General features: G+C 39.4%; 1 protein-coding gene across 16 annotated transcripts in view; it reads left to right on the top strand.

The window, feature by feature from the left end:
• The window catches only part of LOC130577361 (neurexin-1-beta), a 647,097-nt gene that overhangs the window by 424,333 nt on the left and 197,290 nt on the right, over window positions 1–25,474 (top strand). For all 16 annotated transcript variants that reach the window (XM_057372640.1, XM_057372642.1, XM_057372645.1 and 13 more), the window contains one exon: window positions 19,542–19,723. In XM_057372640.1, the coding sequence (XP_057228623.1) occupies window positions 19,542–19,723 (182 nt within the window). The remainder of the gene's footprint in view (window positions 1–19,541; window positions 19,724–25,474) is intronic.

Genomic DNA, 25,474 nt, shown 5'->3' on the forward strand with positions numbered 1-25,474 from the left:
TTTGTGCTTGGTTTTGTTTGGTTTTATTTTGTTTTGGTTTTGTTTTGTTTTGCAATTCAGAATCCTCACTCTTGGTGTTGTGGTCAATAACTGAATCCTGCAATACCCCACAGGTAGTGTCCAGTGTATCTTGTTGGGGTTTGAAATCTCTTTCTTTCTTGTAGAAACTCACAGTAATTAAGTTTGCTTCTCACACTGTGAAAAAGGAATGCCTTCAGGTCCCCCCTTCCTGCTCTGTGCTCAGGTTGTGCTGGATTTCTCTTTGATTCTGTTTGCAGTGCACTTTCCCTGTTTTTTGTTTCTCCCAGACCCTCTTCTCTTTTTTTTTCTGTTTGTAGTAAATACAAACAGCAGCAGCAACTCACAATGCTCTGTGTGTGTAGTCTTAATGTACCAACWCATCTGCAGTCATTCATCACCACTGCTGGATCTCTTTTTCAACAGCAAAGACAGTTCAGTGATGTACTTAAATTGGATGCTAACTGCTGCTGGTGAAAATGTTTCATCCCTATCCATTAACAAAAAAATTTAAAAAAATATGATTTTATTACTCCTCCTTAGCATACAGGTGGCATTTAAGTCCTAATGCACTGTGTGAAATTTATAATCTCCTGATCTAGTAGGGTTTAAGCCAGATCATGAAAGTAGAGCACCTGTGTTTTTCCATTTTCCCCTAGGAGTATGGACTGGGCCTATGAATATCTTGACAATAMTCCCAGCCTTAACTTTGGAGCTCTGATTTGTGGGGCTAATTCAGGGCTTTGAMGTCTCCTTATAGACTTCTTGGACATACTTAGATTCCAGATTCCAGGTGCTSTGAGTAACCCTCTGTGGAGAGGGAAATTTCCTCTTTGGATTGTTTATGAACCCACATGGATCACTCTGATGCCTAGAGATAGCTGCTGCCTTCTCTTTTCTTATTCATGCATTTCATCATGTGGCATTCTCCCCTTCAGGAAACAGAAGTTGATTCTCCTTAAATAATAGTTGTCATCAATTTTAACAGTGCTGTGCTCAATGCAAATGCATCTCTAGAGACATTCTACCTTCTTTGAAGTTGGGCAAATATGATAATTCGCTTTTACAACCAAAAGACATTTTTGTTGTGTTGTTTTTTGTTTGTTTGTGTGTTTACCAGCAAGTTTTTTTCTGTCTGTTGTTCTGTCCTACTGGGCATTTTATGTCTGGACTTCCCCCAGGTCCCACCTTACTCCTCATCCAATATTTATCTTCTGGCTTTTTTGTTGAAGCAGTGATTTAGCTTAGTTGAAATTGGGTTGATACAAATCCAAGAGTGATGTGGCTTGAGGATGTGATTGATTAGCAGCACGTTCCCTGTGCTGTCTGTTATCTGTGTACAGACTGAAAGAAGAGGAAAAACTGCTTTGAAAGAACTAATTCCTAGCTGAAGTTTCAAAGTTGCAAAATTCACGGTAAGCTTCATACTGTACAAACTCGGGGCTGGTGCAAAGCAAATATTTTCTGTGTCTCCTTTTACAGCCTCTCTGCTCCTGGTGCCTGTCTTCGTCCCATAATCAGTTAACAAAGCCTAAATAATTATTTATTACAATTGTAGTTGTTATAATCTCTTTTATCAACCATTTGGGAATTTCTTCTTTGCTGCCTATTGTCCTCTGAACTGCTCCTTCTGTTCCACCTGTGTTAGCAGAGAAAATCAGCCCCTCTCCACACAGTTGAACTTGTTGGCAGTGCTCTTGCCTGCTTTTAATCAGCATAAATAACTCTGGGACGTACTGAGGAAGGGTGAATCGTCTCGTCTGGAAGGAGGATTCAGACTTTAGGCGTTGTGTTTAAGCTGGCTGCAGGCAGTCAGGCATCCCAGGCAGGAATTCTTTCCGTTGCCAGTCAGCTCTTTGGGAAAGAGCTAAGGAAAGAAAGGGAGACACAACCCTTGGAGATGTGTCCCCACACCTTTCCTCTGAGAGAGCAGCTTCACCTCAGCTTCACTCTGTGATATACAACTTCTTCCATGTGGTGCTTCCAGTTTTACAGCTCCAGAGACAATCTCTTCTCATTTCAGTTTGGCTGTTTCCCTTCAGGTGAATTATTCCTAATTTACCTCGGTGTTTGTGAGAAAGGAACCAATCACTGGGATCAATACTTTTGCTTTGAATACCTTTAGTTTTGTCATGTTAACTTAATAAAATGAAAACAGGCAGTAATGAAAGGTTTCTTAAATGATATTTGCTAATAGTTCAGAAACTGTATTGGCAGTAAGTGTACAGTATGGCTTTTTTGTTCTTTTTTTTTGGTTTAGCACTAAATGGGAAACCTGATTTCTAAGCAATAGCGGTTACAGACACTGGATTTTTTCCTATTCCTCTRTTACTGACCTTGTAATAGGCCTATTAAGAAAGAGTCAGTGTTGATCACTTTAACTGTAGTTGCAATTTATGAGACTATTATCTCCCATAATCTAAATAGGCAGTGTTATTGTGCACTTTGTGCTGCAGTTCTTCCGTTGAGCTCAGTAAATGACTGGCTACATTATTACTGAGTATTTCTATGGAAGCCCCAAGTGTGGTTAACATTTCTGTGGACAAGAATTCAATAGCACCAAGACATAGGAAAAAACAAGGAATAAAGAGCTGAAAGATTACAGGAAASTTTGGACCTGTTTGAATAGCAGAGGTGTGGTGATAAAGAGTCCAAATATCCTGTAGCACATCCATAAGCATCTCCAGCAAGATCCACGATAATCCAGGTATCCTCCAATCATTACAATGTGAGTGGTCACTTGAAACCCTGATAGTCCCTTCCTGAGCTGGAGCAGAGCCTGAGGACACAAGCTGGGAAATCTCTGCCTCATCTTTCCCGCTGTGCTGATTTCAGTACAAGCATTCAAATCTTCACCTTTCTATCCTGATTTTCTTCCCTAGCTCCTATCAGTGAGAGTCATATTTTCCTCCTGCCAGTTTGTCCTTGATTTCTTCTCCCCCTCTCATTGCTCCAAAGTACACGCTACAGTCATTTTCTGATTCCTTGGTATCATGCTTGTCGCGTGGTCTACTCGCTGTATCTTCCTGTTATAACATTATTTTTTCCTCCAGCTATATATCTGATTAGTATTCACCACTTTAAAAAATGCTTCAGTTTTACTCTCCCTGTGGACTCTCCTTTAAGAGTGTTTACTTCAGGCAAAGGATAGATTATGCTATCATGTTGTAAAATCCTAATAATACCAATAAATGCCTGTAATGGAATGAATTCTATCCCTTTTTTACTAGAGTACCATTGAGTAGGTGTCCCGCAGCAGTGGGTTTATTAGAAAGGAAAATCCAAATTAAAAAAGAAAAGAAATAAACCTAGCTGTATGCATGAGAAAATTAGAAATACCCAAGCCTATCAATCTAGAATCTGCTTGCAGTTTCCAACTGCTCTGCTGGCAGCAATGGGGTTACAGTAGTGTGAAAACTGAATCAATAAAATCAACCCCATGTCCTCTGASTCCTGGAGCATATTGCACGGCATAGGATATTGCACTGTGTATTTCTCCTAATAAAACCAAGCCACATATTGATGCAGTATAGAAAGAAGCCAGRAAACACAGTGGCTGTTTCTGTTTCTGAGAGCGTGACTGACATATGCTGCTTGTATTTTGCTTGGAGTGTAGAACTATTGAGAATTAACAATAGTCGTGATAGGCTTCCTCTTCATTTATACTTTGAGTGTAAAGTATAAATATTTATACTTTACTAAAGAGATATTTCTGCCCTACCCTTGATTTCTGCCCTACTCTTGATTTCTACTCTTCATATTAAAAAAAAACAAACCTTTGAGTTTTACCTTCCATCACTGCTGCAATGTTTGCTTTTGGTGATCTTGGAAATCTTTTGGAAGCAAACTTTGGCCCATAATGCAGTCCTTTTCCTGCAGTGTGCTGCAGGGAACAAGCTATCATGGTTTCTTTGGGTGAAGGCTGGAGACTCTCAGGTCTCCATGCACAGAACCATTACCCTCCAAGCCCTTCCTGCCAGCTCTGTGCACGTGCAGCTGTGAAAATTGGACATGGATTATGGAGGAGTAAATAACAAGGTGTTGATGGTGCCCTCAGAAAAACAGATGATRTACCATATCCAGTCTGAGGTGACAGAGACAGAGCTATGGAAACATGGGTAGATCTCCTGTGGCACAGCTGGCAGCTGCTGCTGGCAGGGCATCACAGGGAACAGCTCTGGAATTCAGCTGCTGGGTCCCAGATGCTCGAGAGGGTTCACAAAGTGCTCATCTTCAAGTGCTTTGAGAACAGGCTGTGTTACCTGACCTGTCAAGGCTGGTTTTCTACACAGGCCAGGCTGCCTTTTTCTCCTTGCTCGTGTGTGATTGTTGGCTGCTGAAGGTAGAGAAGAAGGTCACACTGGTTGTTGTAATTGCAGAGTTGGGCTTTTTGACAGTTGTCCAAAGGTCAGGCTGCTTGTTCTTTTATTATCTCTSTTGAGTGCAAATAAATAAATGAAACACATTGAGGCAAAAAAATCCCAAAATATGATAGTCCAKAGCATCTTTTCAGATGAAATGGCACTTTATTTCCTTATTAAACATTGCATAGAAGAACASCAGGAAAACATACCAATTTGATTTCTTTTGAAAGTGCTTTCCTAAAGCTGCCAACTTGGAAAGCAGCTGAAAGAAGCAAGGGGAAACATTGATTGTTATGCAGGATGTGACAGCAAAAGTGTCTTCTTTAAAGGAGGAGAAACTTCCTCAATAGCTCTCTTCCATCAGTGCAAATTGCTGCAGAAAGCAGTTTACTATATGCTGTCCAGAATTAAAAAAATGCAGTTATTGATGAAGGATCCAGGTCAGCTGGAGGGAAGACTAAGGGGAACAGGGTCTTGCTCAAACAGAATGGAGGTTTTTTCTGCGCAGAATCAGAATTTTGTCCAAGATCCAGAGCTCACACTGACTCAGCACTTGAGATAATGAATCTTTTTCTGAAGCTGCGGCTTCTGCATRTTAGTGACAGCATAGTATTGAGGCTGAGACTGATAATGGTGCTAAATAATCATCCCTTTTAAAACAGAAATTACTTTGATGAACATTAATATGAATATCAGTATTAAGTACAGGGTTTGTTTAGTATTATTTAATATGACCTTCATTTTGATAACAGATCTAATGAGGTAGTTTTGTCGAAGCTGACAATCAGTTATGTTTGCATTGCTGTAGAACCTTATGGATTCTCTTTATCTGYGGTTTTGTGACTTTCATTCTTTCTTTATCAGTTTTTGTCTTATACAATGGGTTTAATCCCTTGAGCAGATGAGGGTTTAAKCCCTTGAGCAGATGAAACAKCCACAAAATCCTGAAGTGTTCCCAGACTYAGGTGCCAGGAGGAGACTGCACGTGGCAGTTTAAGTCCTGAGACAGGGCCACCCAGGCTCTTCCAGAGGAGGAAGACGCATCAGCTGAGCTGCATCAGCTTCCTGGAGCAGTGCATCACTGAATTTCTTGGACATTACTGCTGACCTAGGGAGGAGGCAATGATCTACGTGGGATAACAGTCTGGGGTTTGAGGGATCCAGGCTTGTCTGATGTGCATTCAGAGGATTTGCTCGTGGTTTGGYTGTGCTTTACGATTATGTCAGGTTTATCAGATTGAGCTAACAGCAGCAGACTTCTCCAGCCACCAGCACAACAGTCAGAGCAAGACTTGTTCTTTAGGTCCAACATCTTTTGAGACTCATGTTTGCATAAGCATAAAGAGGTTCACAGGGTAATTTTAATCGCTTCATAATGTTTTCTTCCTTGGTTGTGCCCTGCTGTGACCCTTTTGTAAGTGTCAGATTTGGTCCTGTGGATGTTACTGTTGGAGGGAGGCAGTATAATTCTAATCCTGAGATCTTTTCTGTATTTTTCCTTTATTTGTGGCCTCTGTTTGTCCTCTGCTTTCCCTTAAACCCACACCTGATCTGTGTAGGGAAGGGCTCACGTGTAGGTTTCAGTGTGAGGATGAAAAGCAAACTGCTACAGAGCATAGAAATGCCTTGTCATTTGCATGTGCAAATTAGGAGCTCCTCCTTATTTTTTGAGATAGCTTTAGGATATTTTGGGGTCACATACACAAATTACAATTCACTCTTTCTTGGTGAAAGTTCAGATTCCCTTAGTTTTTGATATTATTAGATTATGWGGCTTTAGGGAGGAATCCTGTTCCTGAAATATACACTTTCCGTCRTTGCTAAGATTCTGTGTAATGCAGCTATGAAAAAAGTCTTACTTGGGTTTATACCTCCTTAAACATTAAGGAGGTTTAATTGGAATGAATAGAAATTCCCATTTAAGGAAATATTCCTGTGCTTTTTATTATAGTTATAGTTTAACAAACGTGGGTCTAAATGTCATGTACAGCCAAGACCCTGATTGTAGAGCAGTCGGGATTTCTCCAGAAAATGTAGAAGTAGCTGTTTTGGGAGTTGTGAAAAATTTGCTTTTCTTTGCATGCTCTTATGCATCATCTTTTATTTATCAAAATGTAATTTGATACTTCCATTCCTTCTGTTTTAGCCTACAAGGAGTTAGTAGCTTAAGGACAGTGATACTGAACATCAGCTGTAAGGTATTTTTCTCCCCAAGCAGAAGAGGTAGAATTGTTTGGGGACGTGGCTTGTGGCTCTGGGAACTGCTTACGATGGCTACCACATCATTAGGAACCAAACAATTTGTTAGAACTCTACAGATTAAGATTAGGAGAAGGAGGGAATGGAGGATTGATGAAAGGGGAAATATGAAGTGACTGAAGCCCTACTCTCATTACAAACAGTTGCTCAAAGTTTGTTTTTTTTTTTCTATTCAAGGTCAATAAGTACACARTACTGGGTTTGCTAATTGGATGAGAACTTCATTACTTTGTTTCAGAGACCAAGGCACATATTATATTTAGCTGCAAAAGTCAGTAGTTTAACTTCACAAAGTTAATTGGAAGATTTTATTTTGAAAAATAATCATTTAAAAACGTATTTTTTAAGACAGTGACAAGAAAGGTGCTAAAAGTGCTCCAGCTTTGACTAAGATAAAACATGTTTAAGAACTGACTAAATTATTTTCAAAAGTTATGCCTATTTTTAGCAAAGACATTTTCAACCCAATAATCTATAACAGAGGAGTACAAAGTTGAGCAGAGCAGACTATGGAGCTCCTGGAGTTAAGGGTGCATTAGTGTTTCTATTACAGTCTTGTGTATTTTGCAAGATAAGATGGTTGCAGTAATTGGTTCCAGACCTGAAAGATTGAGACCTCAGATGACAAGTTATACTTTTAGAAATGTATTCTGGGAATTACTTAAACTGCAGTGCTTTGTTTATGTTGTGCTGGGTTCCCAAGGTCCCCATTAAGGCTCACAGCTGCAGTAAAAGCAGTTTTGCATAAATAGATAGGCACAATACCCATCCAAGCAGTTTGCAGTCCCACACCCTCAGCTGTGGCTCCAATAGGTGCTCGATCCCACCAGGTCAGGATTAGGGAATGTATTACTGAAACCTGGGTCTGAAGTTCTACCTAGGCATCCTGAGGCTTTTCAGCTCACTGGGAGCATAAAGTGCATAACAGCAGAGCTGCTGCACACTCTCTCATTTGACCCCCATCCTTGGTTGTGCTCTGCGTGTGGAGCAGCCTGAGCAATGGTSTAATGCAAGCCAGAAGACTTCAGTGTTTCTGATTTGAAGCTTTGCCAAGATGCAAAATAGGGAACAAAGCAAAATTTTCCCCTTGCTTTAGACTCCCCACAAAGCTCTTTGGGTTATCTTCAGCTCATGCCACCTGATCTGTGAGCAGAACACCGGACTGGGAATGTCTGTCACATCCACTAAGTGTCCTTCAGAAAATTAGTTTGTCTTTCCTTTGGGATTACTGCTTTCTTGGATTGAAGAGAAACAGGCTTATGTTGTTGTCATTGCTGAAAGCAGGACAGGTTCTCCATGCTTTGTTCTGTTCCTGGATGTTTCTTGTGGACAAAGGTGTTGATTTACCCTCGCCGTCTGACAGTGTTATATCAGGAAAGTAATAGCTTTGAGAGCACAGAACTGAGCTTCACATTGATATATTTTCTAAACTATTATTTTCAAAAATGAGCATGAAAACACTTTCTTTTTTCGGTGTGAATGAGTTGTTACTGTCGCATTTGGCCTGAGGTATTTCTGATTTACTCCACAGAATCAAAACGAAGTTTATAAAGAGTTTGTCACAGAGCCTCRGGTAGTTAGTTATCCACTTGCTGCTGGAAAAAGATAACTGATAGGAAGAGATACACATAATTTTTATATTGAGAGAGACATCTGTATGTAAGGCAYTGTGTTACTAGAAACACTTGTCTTTTTGTACTGTTAGAATTTTGAAAAGTTTTTTATGGTATGTATTAGTTCTTGCAAATTGCTTGCCAATTTAATATCAGCAGCACCTAAACAGTAAGTAATTGCTTATGATAATGAGTGCAAACTAATTTACTGGAATGTGTTAATATTCACAATGCACTTTAGAGCAGCAGGGGTATTCCAAAAATACTACTCTGTTGTTTAATTGCAGTGTTTAGGTTGCATTGTTATTACAAATGCTGGCAATATCATYACAAAGCCAGCCTCTCATTGAATAGCCTTCGTGCTGAGATTCCAGCATGTGAGCAGGTATTGTCCTTTGAGAGCTGAACAGGATATGAACAAAACCTTCTGGATTGAAAGAGTGATTCTTAATTTCTGATTGATGCTCATTACATGAATGGACAGGGAGTCTTTCTTACAACTTGTGAAATTTAACTTAAAMCATTTGAGGTCAAATAGCGTGCAATCCCTATCTCAATATTTATATATCTTCAGTGGAATCAATCTTTGTRTGTGATGTGGAAACATGATCTATGTTACAGCAATGCTGTGAGAAAATGCTGTAGTGCAGGAATCCTCAAAACTTCCAAGCTGGTGAGCTGCAGCACTGGTGTCTCATCTATTTGTATAATTGTTTTTCTCCTTCTTTTCGTGGGAAATGTTCAGGTTTATTTTGGGTTGGGTTTTTTTTTAAGCAAACTCAGAAGAATGCTTGTTGAAAAATGGTTTCTCTCTGAGCACATCTCTTCACAGAATTGTTTTCCACATGCATTGGTACTGCTTACAGGTGTGAAGGATTCTTGACATATTTGTGTATGTTACTACAAAGTACTGTGTTAGAGGAAGGCTTTCCAAACTATTGAATACTGATACTCAGTTCAGGATATGAAAAAGAATCTTAATKTCCTTCAGACAGACCCTTGGAAATGAATGGGTACACAAAATCACAGCACTAATTGGGCTGAGTTAGTCTTGAGAGGGGGATGAACTGCTCACCCCTCTTGCATCCAGGAGTGAACTAAGATACAGCCAGTGGCACTTGAATTAGTCCCTGGTGAGATGACTGAACAGATTGGAGCCCAAAATTCCTTTGTCAGGTTCTCTCCAAACGTTGTTGTGGAATCCAGTGGTTAAACCATGCTCTCTAATTACTTAACTGTGTAAACCAGTGAAAAGCATTAAGATGCATATTTTTCACTGCAGCTCTTTATCCTCTGAAGCTGGCAGGGAATTGTTGCTTACAAACAACAGCATAAGGACTTTGCAAAGAAGAATGACAGCAATTATCATAATGACAAAGCACATAGCGTTTCAGTGCCAGGCCGCAATTGAAAATCTATTATGTAGCAGAAGAGAAAGAAGCGGGAAGGAAGCGAATTGGCCCAACCTGGCTGGCCCCTGTTAGCTCTTATTAGAATGGTTAATAACCTTAAGGACTCGAGCACAAATACAGCTGTGTCTGTGTACCCCGATTAAACACTGTTTGTCTCATGTGCAGATTTGATAATGTAAGTAAACACTGGTGTTCCAAAGTCAATCCTTGAGATAATARCCATGAAAACTCTCCAAATAAAGTATCATTTGTGGCTGCTTGCTGGTTCTTATTTTCAGGCTTCCTTGAGGCAGCCAAGCAGAGGCTTTTRTATCGTGTTCCTCTTTTGCCTGATAGTGTTTGGAGGTTTGATTATATTTAATGCTGGTGGGGACTAGCTTTGGCTTTAAAACTTAGTTTGTGTAYCAAATGAAATRTCCTGAACTTTTGTTCACGCTTGGGATCGGGGASATGGTAACAGTGCCACAAGGCTGCAGTCTGTGWGCAAATTGCTCATCAGTCCTTCCCYGTGCCAGGTCTCCTTCTGAGATGCCTCTGAACAGCTGCTTCAGGGGTGGATTCGTGTGCTTCAGGGAGGCTTGGTGTTTTTCCAAGGATTTCATCTCCTGCTTTTCATTTGATTTCATTTTTGTTACCAGAAGAATGGTTGCTATTTTTGCATTTCAGGATACAGCATCTCTAAGAAACTCTGCTCTTTCTATTTTCCTTCAGCTGTAGCCCATGTCTGTCTACTCACAAACATTCAGATATTTCTGTCTGCTAAATATTAGTAGCTGAGTAATTAGTGGGAGAGCATGTATGCCACAGAACTTCTTACTCTTCACTACTTTTGCAAACAAGCAATGCTAAACTTCATTGCACATGGTCCATGAAAAACAATTGCCTGCTCTCAGCAGAGACTTCCTCTCTGCAAACCCTCTGAGTTGTGGTGTTGTCAGAACCATCTTTCTGCTGCAAGCAGCAGCAACACCTTATCTTAGCCCTGCATCTGACATCCTTGGGCGTGGRTTCATTTTTCAGTGAATTTAGCAGGCTTGCAGTTAGCAGCACTCTCATTTTCAGCATGTGCTAGGCCTTTCTTCTAAGACAGGGTTTTGCTCCTTTTGAGAGCTCTCTAAGGATTTTTCAAGATTAAATTACAAGATGCACGATTTAGCAGGGAGCATAATATAARCGTCACTTAAAAATAACTAAGTTAATGCAAGACTGGATAACTGGAATATTGTATTAGTAAGGAAGCCAATAAGAAATAAAGACTTTAGCCTAGAAGCATSCTAGGCATTTGCAGCCAAGCTCCTGCCCATTCTAACGCTATTAAATAACTGAAGGCCAGCTATTTCAGATGTTTTGATCACCATTTAAAGAACAGGAGGGATATTTTTAAAGGTTGCCAGAAACACAACAATTCTGATAATAAGGATACTGCTGTGGGTGCTTGAATAAAAACATAACTTCAGGCATTAATGTTTTGCTAGAAATAATGACTTAATTATTATATYTGTGAAAAGAACATTGCCTTCTGATGGACCTATACAGAGAATATTTGAYTTTGGTTTTTCKTTTRCTGKTTTTTGGCCTGTATGCACATCTGTGCAGGACTATTTTGTAGGAGATGCTCAAGCCCTGGTTTGTGTATTACACTTTCTGGCTTCCCAGCTGAGTCAGCAAGCTTGGAAACACTACCAACTCCAGTTACTTGGCTTAAGGAATTTTTGACTTTTGCCAGGTATCTCTTGAGTTTGTAAAGTCCCTGGACTGGAACCACCAAATGATTTCACGCAGGGCACCGACAGATGGTGACAACATTTGGTCTCTATCAACCTGCATAGTATTTGAGCTAATGTCCTAGTTCCTGCATCCTGTTACAAATCCCTTCAACTAACCAGCCCCTTCCCTGCGCTCATTTTGGATTTGGCACAACTGATAAGCCAAAAGAGCAAATCAGTGCATGTGCAGCTCATTTATTTTAATGGAACCAATTGCAGCTGCAGTTAAATTGAAGTTTGGGCCGTGACATTTCCTGATGCTGGGAGAGTAGAGACTGGAATTGTCCTACTGCCTTTGGGAGTACTTGAGTTCACTGATTTCAGTCTGGCAGKGGTGTTGAGGAGTACATTTAGAGCAGCTTGGTGTGCAGCTGCAGGCTGGGCTCTGAGGGGCAGGAGCCAGGACACCAGACACTCAGGGACAGCGGGAGCTGACCACACCGACTCTGGCACACGTGGAGGTTAGAAAAGCACGGGGGTTCCTTTGCTCAGTGCCTCCCCTTGAAGGCACCAGCTTCAGCTGTTTTTTGATTTTGTCATTATGTTATTTAGTTATTGCACCTTGATTAAATTCTTTTAAGGTTCTGGAGGTCCAGGACTCTGCTATGTGAAGGTCAGGGTGGAGCTGGTGAAGAGTTTGGTGTGTCTGTGARTGGGGGGCTGGAGCTGGGAAGGGACCCTGTCCCATCTTGGGTGATGTGGGGTGACTCCAGAGCGGCTCCTGGACAGCCAGACAAGGAAAGTTTTGTTACTGAAGCTTTTATATTTTATCTGCTCAGAAATACTCTTCCATCTATTGCTTTCTAATATGTGCCTCTCCACCACGCAATTTCCACTTCTGTAGCCAGCATTCAAGGAATTTCTCTTTAACTGTATGCCGACAAGGTTGTAGGAGGAATAAAACCTTCCCTTATTTATAGACATTTGGCTTTTAATTCCCATCTGACTTTTTGGCAAGCTTTAAGAATCAGGCATGTTGTATCCTTGTTACCTTTAATAGAGTTATAATGGATTAAAATGTTTCATGTTGAGTGCAATATGACATTTAAAGCAGGCTTTAATTTCCAAAATACATCATTTTCTAGCCATCTACATTGCATAAATGTCCAAAGCCCTAATGGGGAATTATTTGCCTTACATTTCATACAGAAGTGTTTCCAATTACTTCTGAATAGCATCCATACTGGAAAACTGATAAGGTAATATGCAGCCCAAAAATTTTAAACTGAGAGGATGTGGAGAAARACAATAATTTTATCACTCTGTGTCAGATCTGTGTTAGACAGTATCCTTTCATAAAATAGTGGGGTTTTTAATATAAATGAACATATTACTGCGATCAGCTAACCACAGAACTCTTTTCCTGTGGACATTTCAAAGCTAATGAAAATAATTTTATAGAATCAGGGCCTTAGTACTAACAAGTCCATTGTTAATCAGCTCATGTTTTGTTAATAAGTCAGAGGAACAGATACTCTTAATTTCACTTAGGAGTCCTTTCAGCTAGCTCTTKCTTAGCTAAGGTCCTTCTCAAAATTATATTCATTTTAAGCACAATTGAAGGCTCTTAGTTCAATGTCCCTACTCAAACTGAGTAGCACTTTGCTCCAGATAAGTGATCTAATCTAAATTAATGGGGYCATTTGGGGTGTAAGATGCTACTTGATTTAAAATATTAAAATCACTTTAGCTGGAGAATTCCTTAAATTCTTTGAAACTTTTATTTYAATGATGTCACTTATGAAAAGAATGATGCTGGAATGCTGATGCTAGGCTGTGTCAGAGTTGTTCTTTACAGGTATACATATTTGTTGGGCCATTGTTACTCACAAATTTTGGTTGTCTATTCACTTAGTGACTCTATTGAAATCAATAGAGCTTGATAGCAACTGGATAATTTAAATGACAAAAACTTGTGGAACAGGAATGGAGCATTTTTTTTTTGCCCACTTTATTATTGCATGCAAGGTAAATATAAACAGCTGCCCAAATTCAATTGCCTTAGGCTGAAAGAAATGAGAAGTAGAGAAAGGAATGGTTTACTTGGGGGTTTTCTGTGGTCTGTGGAAAAGAGCTTTGCTTCTGTGTTAGTGTTCTGAATCTTGAATAAATGCCACTGTGGAGGCTGGGATGCTCAGCATGGCTTGAGATGGTGTTGGTTCTGTTATCACTTAAACCTTCACTGGAGACAGCTCTTGGGGATGGCTGAATGTAACAAAGCACTCACAGCCCTGGTTCACTGACCTCTCTGGAAAACATGCTATGTGATGGAAAGTCTTGTAGGCTCTGAAAAACCAAATCAGGGTCACCTCAGTGCTTTGGGAGGAGTTCTGTGATGCAAGGTGAAGTTGTGTGTGAATTAGGAGTAGGAGGTACTGCTTTGTTGACTCAATCATCACCTGGAGATTGATTTAAATGAGTTGGTTGAGGTGTTGGAAGTTTGGATGGTTGTGGCTTCAGCCTCTCCTACAGAAACATTGACTTCTAGAGCTCAGCTGTAAGACAGTGAAATGTGGGTGCCATAAAAGGCTGACTAACATTTAGGAGGCAGAYTAACATCTTCTGTTTGCTTTATTTTCCTCAGCACCTTTACCTGAAGAGAAAAGGTGATGTCATTAATGACAATATTAATAATAAACCCCAGCAACCATCTTTGTCAATGCTGCTTTGGCCAATGAGTTTTCTTAGAGTTACTTTCTAAGAAAAAAAGATCAATGAGTGAATTATTTGCATTACTAAGGAATTATTCTGTACAGTTTGTGACCTTGCAGATGACATATGTTAAGAATGTTTGTAGCAGTCCCAGTTCAGGCATGCAGTCAGATGGGTTCAAGGACTGAAATTGTTCAGAGTAGCAACCAGTTTCCAGGAAAACTTTGAACCTTTATCAAGGTTTGCCAAGCTTGGTCAAAGGAACATCACAAAAACACTCCTAGACCCTATCAGCCACAAATCTAGGAGAATCTAGCCAGAAAATAAGACATCTACTGCTACCCCTTGAGCTTGGGGCTCCAGCTCTTTGGAGAGCTACAGGCAATAATCCATATGACCATTTTCTCTTTTCCTATGTAATATACTTTTTCTGCTATCAAACAGCCAATTTTGCTCTTGCAGGAGAGCAGTCAAATCCATATTCAGGCTGCTGCCCAGGTTTGTGGGAGAGAGTGAATCAGAATGCCTTCAGGAAGTGTTCAGTCGAATCTGGTCTTTAGTTTGAAATACTTCTTCCAGCAGCTTTTCCTGTCTCCTTCCCATGGTTAGCCCTAATGGCCACACCTTCCTCACCTCAACCCTATGGCATAAATCCTCTCTTTTGTGTAAATTATTAATAACTCCTCAAAGCCTAAGATGAAACAATAGAGAAGAGTTGTATTTTAATCCACCAAATTGATTATATTGTAACCCCTTCTCCACCCACTCTACCTCTCAGGTTTCTCCCTCATATCATGTTTCTGGCTCGAAGCATTCCTTTCTTTACTTACTGTAGAAAATCTGTATAAATAATATGTACAGAAATCGTGTGTGTTTTTCTGAACTTCAGCTTGTGCAGACTGAAAATACATCGATGGATATATAAAAATGAGTATGAATGAGGATTTATATGCTCCCCTAAACATAGTTGATGTAATTAATGACTTCATATAGATGTTTGGACAACAATCGTGTGTTTGTGAACATATATATATATATATATATATATATATACACACACACATGTTTTCCTATTGTAAATTGTTCATTTTTGGTAATTAGTAGTAGCCTGCACAAATAGTCTCACTGGATTCAGCAGATTTATCAATGCAGTAATTACTTACCAGTGGGAATAAGAGGGTTCACATTGTAGCCCAGAATGAAGTACTGATAAGATACAGAAAGAAGAAAATTACATTATTGGGTAATTTCTTGTTGCTAGCAGTACTTACCCATCCTATTTTTTATAATAGTTAAAAATTGCTTTTCTATTGATGAAAGTGCAGCTATTAGTTTTCATTACTGAACTTTACAGGCTCCAATCTTTAGTTTTTCAGTCACCGAGTGTGATGGAATCATAGTTTATTAGGGTCTAGAGCTCAATCAAACCATTGCATTCACTTCTCCAGCATCTGAAACCTGATGTGAATGTTGAAAATAAACATTATGCAACTTACATTATATGGGAAAAATGGAATTATGTACATTACCCTTCAGTGCAATGTACCTTAAACTCAGAATTGGAATGAGCATGAGGAAGGTAGAAAGCTGTTGATTTGTTGTTGATTTGAGCAAACTACTAAGCTACATCAAATGTGACTTCAGAGCAATAAATATTGAAAAGCTTTGCAGTCATAAACAATAATAAATGCACTAAATGGGTACTAAACAAAATATTTATCTGCTTAATACTGTAGAGGTAAGCAGATGTCCTTGAGTTGCTGCCAGACTGTGCTGAAATGAATGCACTATTTCATAAAGATGAATTTTGCAAACAAGTAGGACTTCAGAGACCCAGGCCATTAAAAAACATTACTGTATCTTGACCACTGGCGGTTTGTTACAATGGGAACGGTGCTTTCACGGGTAAGAATTTCAAAGAACTCCGTGGACATTTTTCCTAAACATTGTGTAGATGCATGGAAGCATAAAGAATTATGCAGTAAATTCTGGGGCTGGGAGATACAACTGGCATGTTACAGAGTTGCCTGCTTACAAGTACTGTGCTGATGGCATTGCTATTCCTGACATTGTAATTCTGCTGCTTTCAACTGTCTGGAGATGATAAACCCCAAACAACACGGTGCCACAAGCTAAGAGAGAGAAGGGAGAGGGCTGGGGTTTCGTGACTATGCTCTGAAAGAGCGGCAGAGACATTATGAGGTTTGTCAGGGAGCATAAAAGCCTTTATGAACCAAGTGAATTAGGTTTCCTCTGTTATTTCTTAACATATCCAAAACTGRTAGTGAGGGGGGTTGTTCCCAACAACTGCTCGGTTTCCAGCTTTTAATAGTTAATGGGAGGTCGGGCTATAAACTGAGATCAATCCCAGRGTAATAAATTTTACATTATTATATTTGTCTTTCTTGAAATATAAACACCAGAGGATCTATTCTCAAATGGCTTCCGACCCATTTTTTTCATAATTAATACAGGAAATTCGAAGAACGTGACTCCCCGTACAGCTCAGACAGAGGCAGATCTGTATTCATCAGCATGGATTAATTAGTCTTTTACCAGACACAGCCAGTTTGAAGAGCTACAAAACGGGCAGTTTTAGAGGAGGGAAAGCTTTGTCATAAAAAGCCATAAGCCACATGTTCTCGTGGATAAAAGATACTTTTTTTTAAACTTTGATGTTTATTCCGTGTAGTTTAAGGTTTACAGCTAGATTTATCCAGCTCCATTGGCATTGACCTTGGCTCCAATRCGGCAGCAGCATGGAATGAATTGCTCTTCACTGGTTGATTTGAAGGGCAGTATTTAACMGAAAAATGCAGCAAAGATTCGCTCTGAATAAGAACAGCAGAGCCTCTCATTGTTCTGATCTGAAGACTTACTTCTGGGTCATTGTATTCAGTGTGACTCCACCATGCTTGGCAGGCTTTTCCTTTGTCTCCTAAATTGGGTAAACACATCTGTTACAACCAAGAAAAGAAGAATTATGCACTGCCACTTAAATCTTACCTACTATTCTAACAGTTTCATCTGTGACATTGAGGTGGAAGGAGATTTTTTTTTTTTTTTTACTCAGCCTTCTCATTTTTGTTCCTTATAAGAACCTCATTCATGACCTGACACAATGTTTTATGAAGTCAAAAGAAAGGCTGTCACTGTTTTTAATGAGCTTTGGATCAAGCCCTCAGTTTTTCATCAACACAGAGCAAATCCTTTCACTCCAGACACCACAGTGACACAAATTCCACGGAGGTCCCAACTCGTCAGCTGGAGATTTRAAGTCAAGAGCAGCAGCAAAGAGGAGAACCTGGGGGCTGTCAGGAGTGATATTACCTGTCTGATGTCCCTTTGKTTTGGGGTGTAATGTAACTGGAGATTAATGCCACACAGCAGATTATTGCGCATTTCAGAGCACTGCACAGGAGGAAAGCAAGGGTGGGACAGCAGGAGAGGAGGGCTTTGTCAAACACATTCCTAAACAAACACAGTTTGTCCATGTTCATTATCAATCCTGGCACAGCCAAAATCTTCACTATTCTTGCAAAACTCTTTATTATAAAGATAAAACCTGATTTCACTGAGATTTAAGCAAAACCTTAAATAACAGACCTGCTCTTGTGTTTGTCTTTGCTGAGGAGTGTTGACAAACTTTCCTGAAACACATACAGGTTTGTGTTTTGGCATCAAAAGAAAAGCCAACAGATTTCTTTCAAGCACACTCTGCCATTAGCAAGTGGGTTAATTTAAAACAAGGTTACAGTGGTTTTAGTGCTCTGCATAGTGCATAAATTATTACAAAGTGATGGCACTGGAAAAAATCCCTAATTAATAGGCATGTAATTCCACAAAGGAAAAGTGATGTTAGAAATAAAGGGAATCTTTTCCAAAGGACTAGGTGTCCTTTTTGCTGTGTGACTGACACAAAGCAGTCTTTCTTGGAAACAGAGTAAGATTTTGGGGCACCTGGGAGTTGAACAAGTGGTGTGACTGTACCGTCCTTCTTGGCTTTGGCTTTAAAAGTCCTCACATTCAAGGGATTTTAGATTCTGTTATATGCTCAGAGAATTTTTGGTCAACCTTGAAAGAAAGAAAATTATATATATGTGTTGTTATGTACCATCTCCTCTCATGGAGATGGGAAGCCAGGGCAGAGGGAGAGCATTTCCTGGAATAAAGTGATTTACTTTTCATAGAATCACAGGATGGGTTGGGTTGGAAGGGACAGTAAAGATTATTGAGTTCCACCCCCATGCCAGGCCCAGGGATGTCACCCACTACATCAGGTTTCTCATTCCCCCACCTACCCTGGCCTTCCAGGGATGGGGTCTCCACCTCTTCCCTTGGCAGCCTGTTCCAGTGCCTCATGACCCTCTGAGTAAAGAATTTCTTCCTGGTACCAAAACAAAAAAAAAAAAAAAAAAAAAAAAAAAAAAAAAAAAAAAAAAAAAAAAAAAAAAAAAAAAATAGATAAAATTCAATAAAACTGAGAGAAGCCACATTTTGAGACACTGAAACAAGACGTGTATTTACAATGCATTAACCTGTCTCCCTTTGCCCTATCCTCATGGAAAAGGAGTGGGCAGCTTGTAGTGACTTTTCCAGTGGAAGATCAGATGCCTGCTCTGTGCTGCTGTTAAGATTCAAGTTTTAAATGGGAAATGTCCAGATCTGTTGCTATTTTAGTTCTGAGGAAATATGCTGGTGATGAAGTTAAGCACCTGAGTGCTAAGTGGTTTTGGATTACAGCACTTGTTTCGAGCAGATTATAGATTTTGTAAGTGCACCCTGGATAGAATGTGTAAAGACTTCCACTTTTAAAAGATATACATTGAGCATTATGCAAATAAGCTGTTGCTTACTCAGATGGCAGACTAATCTCTTTGTCCTGACATGACAAGCAAAGCATGTTTCCATTTGTTATCCCCATCTGCYGTGAAAAGATAAAGCTCAGATCGGTACAACACTTATCTGAGCGTATTTGTTAACATCTTGCTTTGCTGGCCACCACCATGTATCATTTTCGTTGTGTAAATAAGTAGTTGTGGGTTTTTTTGTCAGCCATGAGACAACTGGAATTACTTGATTTCTCCAGTTGGGGAAAGCATTTGGTTTAACTCAGGCCTGTCCTGCACATCACAGAAACGTGTTCATCAGGCATAAGCTGAAGAACTCTTCCCAATAGATATGCATTTCTGAATCAGAGCTATGGTATTTTAAGTCATTTCATTTGCAATTAAGTTCCATTCTGCATTGATTGCACAATATAAAAACCACTAATATTTCCCTTGCTGCATAATTTTTAAAGATAAAGACCTTTTCATGTCTAAGTACAGCCTATGAATCCATTTGCTAAGTGAGACCGTCCTGATTTTTGTAGGACATCTGATTTCCGTGTGGGTTTGCAGCAGTGCTGATTGTATTTATTTATTCTTTATTTTTTCCTCTTTTCTTTTCTTCCAGCGGGGACAACGTATATCTTTAGCAAAGGAGGTGGACAGATCACTTACACGTGGCCTCCCAACGACCGGCCGAGCACGCGGGCRGACAGACTGGCCATAGGGTTTAGTACTGTGCAGAAAGAGGCCGTGCTGGTGCGGGTGGACAGTTCCACTGGCCTTGGAGATTATTTAGAGCTGCATATYGTAAGTATCTGTGACAAAGGCATGGTTGCTGCATTGATACATTTGTGTGTTTTAAATGTGTTTTATTTGAATGAAGACATAGCGGTTTGTCTGTGAGCTCTTTGGGGTCAACAGTGAACGAAATGATAAGGGTTTATAGCATGTGATGCTGCACAGGGTATTTTATTTGATACAGTGCTACYTTTCATGGCTTTCCAATTAAAAATCATCCTGGGATACCTGTACAGGTAGAGCATCTCGATGCAGTGTAATTACATGGAACAGAATTCAGCAGTGTCAGAGGAAGGTATGTTTATCCTGGGGGATTTAATCTGGAATCTGCTGGGGGAATTGCAGTGTGTCACAGCTGACTGTGCTTATTGTTAATATTAGGATTTATCATCTGATTTCACCATTCTTTTGTGATGGTAAATTTTAAGCTGAAAGGAACACTGTCAGGCTAGGAAGTCTARAAAAGTAATTTTGGCTGCCTTACAGCAAATAACTAGCAATCAAAATTGRAAGCATATGGAGTTTTATGGCATCATAAATAAATGATCAATTGAGAAAAACATAACTAGGGCAGTATAAAATTTTGTTGTTTAGATTAGTCTGAACTTCGTTAATGTGTTACTTTGATTTTTATTTGAGAATGTCTCTACTTTCAGGAACAGTTGAGTTCCTTTTGAATGAAATTACTTATTGATCTATAACCAATTACACTTTTACCCTCAGAAAGCATTCAGCAGTGATCATTTTCAAAATTAGAGGGAATTATGGTATTCAATCTTCCCAGACTCCTTTTTTTTCTGCAAAGGCACTCTTGTGTTGTGGACAAAGGTGATTTTTTAAAAAATTACTTACTGGCTTGAGTAAATAAACAAGGAAAGAAAGCCTTAAATAAAATTCAGAGGTTGTCTGCATCCTTGTCTTGCGTTGAATCACACGGACAAAATAGCTGGCTGGTATTGTGCAATCTTAGTTTAAAAATGTGAACAAAGCAWCTTCTCCCACGTGCCAGGAAAGCTGAGAGCCTACACATTTCAAGGCAAGTATTGTGTTGCTAGATAGAATTTAAATATTTGCTTGCCAAACATGAGGTGCCTTGTTACCATTTGCCCGTTTATTTGCAATCTCAGAGCAAACCCACCCTCTGTGGCTGACAGTTACTTTCTTGCAGTTTTTTCTTGTTCATTAGTGTAGAAATGAATGGTTCTGTTTCCTTATGATTTTGCTATATCTGAAGCATATCAAAACTATAATATTTGTTTGGTCTTATGTCTAGCCATGACTTTTCTATTTTAAAACTAGTGTGTTCATTAATGATGAGGTTGAGATCAAAAATTATTGCCTGCTCATAAATGGTTGTGGTTTTCAACTTTTTTTTTTCCCTTCAAATAACTTTCTTGTACCCATGCTGTAGCAACAGATGGTAAAATAAACGAATAATTGAGTTTTCTATGGTCAGAAACACTGTGAGCTTAACAGGGATGGGAAGGATGATAAATTACCCTTTACTGGTTCTTTTGAAATTCTGTGAAGCAGCAAAAAGCCTTTTAWAACCATGCTCTGTGAGGTGATATTGGCCTCCTCCTGCTGCCTCTGCAAGAGACTTTGGGACCCTCCCTGAAGCCTGCTCTGCTTCACAGCAAAATGGTAACTGTGTGAAATTTCCCTGGAATGAGGTCTGACCTTCTGAGAGCAGCTTCAGTGCAGTCTGTCTCYGGAGCAGACACTGAGGGATTGACCTGAAATCCTGAGACATTTGGCAAGGGTTTTTATAAGGGTTTTCAGTGATAGATAAAGCTTGGAAAACAACTGGGGTGTAATTTCCTGGGATCTAATTCAAATAAGGGTAGTATTCAAAGGGAAGTTGAAAGGCAGTGTTTTCCAATGCACTTGTGATACCAAAGACCATATRTCTCATTAATGTCAGTTGAACTGCAGACACTTTGGAGAATTTTACCTGAGATCTGTTTTAGCTCAGAAAGATATTCTGAGATACCACAGTTATAGAAATGAAAAGAACATAGAAACAGAGGTCTGTGTATGTGTTTTATTTAAAAATAAGAAATTTGATCTAAGTGTTTCCATATTGGCAGCTATTGTGTTAAACCAGTTGTGGTGAAAGCAGTAGGAGGGGTTTGTCATTCAAAACTTCCTTCTTGCACCAAATGAGATGCCACTAAGAGTGTCTTATCTGCTAAACAACCAGAAACATGCAAARCTATGGATAGTGGAAGGAGATAACACAGGAAGGAGGGAAGTGTCTAATTCTGCATGTTCTTGTGCATGTAGCCCCTCACCTGCTTGTGCCATGAATATGAATGAGCAGTAAGTGCCTGTGTACCTGGAGATGTTCTGTGCATGGTTAACCTATCTGTGYGTGGTGGCAAAAAGGGTTTGGAGCTACTGCTTAAAAAAAAAAATTAGGTTGTAGTCCTCACTAGCATGTTGGAGAGGGTGCTTGAGAGCTTTGAGGTAGCTTGCTCATAACCTTTTTCATTCTAGAAATGAAAGAGGAAATTACAAGTTAGGTTATGGTACTTCAGTGTGTGCTTGCCCTCGTTATTATTCTGTTTACTTAAAGACAGTGTAAACCTAATAATGAAATCAAGCTCATAAYAAATTCTGATTTTAGAAATTGCTGCTTGATCATCTGAATCACAGCTTTGGTGTTGGCTTAGGAACRTATTTATTTAAAGTAATTATTTAACCTCTCCAAATACCTATTGTTATGAGAAATATTTTTAAAAATGTGTAGTCTGCATTCCTACCAGACACTTAACAGTTCCAGTGCAAATATTTTAAATTCCAAGACAGGTTATTATAAAATAGCACCTGTACTGTAGCAGCATAAATATGAAGGACTGTTTATGTGTATGATACGTATGCATCACGGTGCTTGAGGAAAGGGATTTTAAAATGCTTTAGCCATCCAGAGATGCAGCAATTAGCTTTCATTTCAGTCACTTTGCTTCTCTCATGGAAGTGGTCTCCTGTGCAGTCTCTGCTGGGAGATCTAGTTCAAGAGGAAATAGATATTGCAGCTAAAAGTCTACTGCCACTTCCTCTCCTGTTGATGGATAAATGAAGGACAGATTAGCTCTGATAATTACTGTAAGCTTCCTTTGTTCCTGCTTTTCGTGACATGGTTCACATCCATCTCCATGGCACGTGGAAAAAGGCAGCAGCTTTTCATGCAATGTCCAATCAATCACCATGTGCTTTCCTGTCCTTAGCTTTCTGGCTGGTGCCCTTAGGTAATTCTGTCAGAGATTCCTGTTCCTACCTCTGCTCCTCTCCCCATGCTGTTATCCCAACTCTTTAGAAATGAAAGTGTACAAATACACAAACGTCATTGTCTTCCACAGGCGTTATGCTGTTGCTCCCTTGAATTTCTGTCTTTCCTGTGGTGAGGAACAAAGTGAAGTTAGACAAAGATATCACCTCGAAGGGCTAATCCTGTTAAATTGCTCTTTCTGGAAGTGCTGGTAGCATAGAAACTGGAATTCTCCTGTGTGGCACAAGGGGTATTTACTCTGCTTGAGAAGAAAKATATATTTCTATCAACAGACTTCAGCTACTGTAAAAAAAAAAGTATAAATTATGCCATATTTTCATCTTTCATTGTTAAAATGAAAGACTTTATAACAAAACGTAACGTTTTGTGTGCCTGATGGAAAGAATGAGCAGTCTCTGTGTCTTCTTTGTCTGTGTTATTTGAATACTTCAYATGTCTTGGGCTTAATGTCTAATGGAAAGTCAATTGGTTTTTATTGGCTTGGTTGTATTTGGATCCATTCCTAGAGAGCTGGATGTACTTTCAGTGAGATTGATGATAAAAATAACTTTGATTTTAATGGTTTGTATTGGAGCTAATTAATTTTYCCAGGAAGAGTTTAATAATATTTAAAAAAAAACATTTCCAGGATAGCATTTCTTCTAATAATCATTATTCAAATCTGAAATTCCTTATTATTATTATATGTACATCTATGGAAAGCAAAGATTTTGGAAAGCCAATGGTGGCTTATATATTCATGAAACAGTAATGAATTTTAAATCAAATTATTCACATGCAGGAAGGGATTTAAAAAAAAAAAAGGCAGACCTAGTTTTCAGAAATCTGATATTTTAGAAGTGCTGAACATGCACAACAGTGGCTAAAGTCAATGGGAGCTGAATGTAGTCAGCACCTCTGAAAACCAGGTCATCATCATATCTGCTAAGAGGGCACCAGGGATCACTCTGGAGCCCTGGAAAGACTTTGGACCATTATGTTTATCAGGGTTGTGATTTTTAATATTCTGCTACCTTTGAAGCACAAGAAAATTTCATTAGGCTCGTGTTGTCCAGTCCAGAATATCTGTATCTGATATTTCCTTATTATGCTTATAGATGTGATATTTATTTGTGATGGATTTTTTTCATTTATATATGTGAATGGAAAATGCTATAGGAAGTTGAACTATCATGGACAGTGATTGGTTTCTTTGGGGAACAGAAAACTCAGCAACCAGACTATATGTTAACCTGTAAACTGAAAAAAAAATACTATGGAAGATGGTTTTCCACCCTTGCTTATGGGTTTGAATAAAAAGAAGCACCACAATCAAAAAAAAAATCATCTATGGGACTAGACAGGCAGGTGAGAATGCAATTCAATGCACATAAACATTAAGTTAATTAGAATGGGAGCAATGAATTAATCTAGGGAATTTGTGCTAAATGCAGCAATYATTTACCTCACTGATCAGGTTAAAGATCTAACTTTGTAGGAAAGAAAATAAATAAATCACTGAGATGGTCAAGTCATGCCTTGAAACCATGCAGTAAGGATACTCTTTGTTATTAGCAGAAACAAAGATTTAAAAAAAAACTCTGAAAAGGGTTTTTATTATATGAGCTATTTGTTAATGTCTCATCTTGGATATTCTGCATAGTCTGTTGAGCAACAGTGGTCTGTTCTTGCCATGAACAGGCCACATTGCTGAGAGAAGGTTATGGAAATGTGCTAACTCTGGCACAGAACAGACTGAGACCTTGCTGTATGAGAAAATATGAATGGGATCTGTACATCTGATGTAATTAAGCAGTTTGACTGTGTGTGCCATCATGGAGCTCTGCAAGGAGAAATCCTGGTGTTTKGGGGAAGRTCCASAATASCAGGGGGTTAGATCTGATCTCCCASCTGATGGTCTGGTTCCTCAGCCTAGAAAAGTGCTTGAGGGAGGCAGTTTCTCTCATTTTCTTCCTGTCTTGGGATAAAACAGAAATTCTTGCTTCTTCCTCCATCCAGCAAATAACTCCTTTATGCATCCTGCTCCTTTTGTGCTTTTGGGAGARCAAAAGCTTTCCCAAAAAGGCATGGGGTGTGATGGGGTCACMACCAGCCAGCCCCTTGACCAAGAAAAGGGCACAGCCAGGGGGACCCAAGATCCCCCTAAAATACCCTGTCAGTGGCACAGTGATGAACCTCCTCAAGGGCTTCCTTCTAGCCAAGGTGTAAAGCCTGGCTGAGGGTGAGTAAATACTTAAAACACTTCTGGTGGGCCCACATGTGTCAGAATCATCTGAAAACAATATGGAAAGGATTTCATGTGGCTGTGGCATTGCAGGAAATTATCGTACAGACCAGGTTGTGGATTCTAAATTCCYTTCCCATCCCACATATCCCAAGATTGCAGAGTAAACTGAATCCATGTGTTGGCAGAAATCTGCTTGAGATCCAAAAGTTTGGTGCTGAATTTGATGACAAATCCTCCTATG

Source organism: Malurus melanocephalus, unplaced genomic scaffold (assembly GCF_030028575.1).
Source record: "Malurus melanocephalus ecotype Western Australia unplaced genomic scaffold, MMel_1.1 scaffold_175, whole genome shotgun sequence".
Taxonomy (NCBI): domain Eukaryota; kingdom Metazoa; phylum Chordata; class Aves; order Passeriformes; family Maluridae; genus Malurus; species Malurus melanocephalus.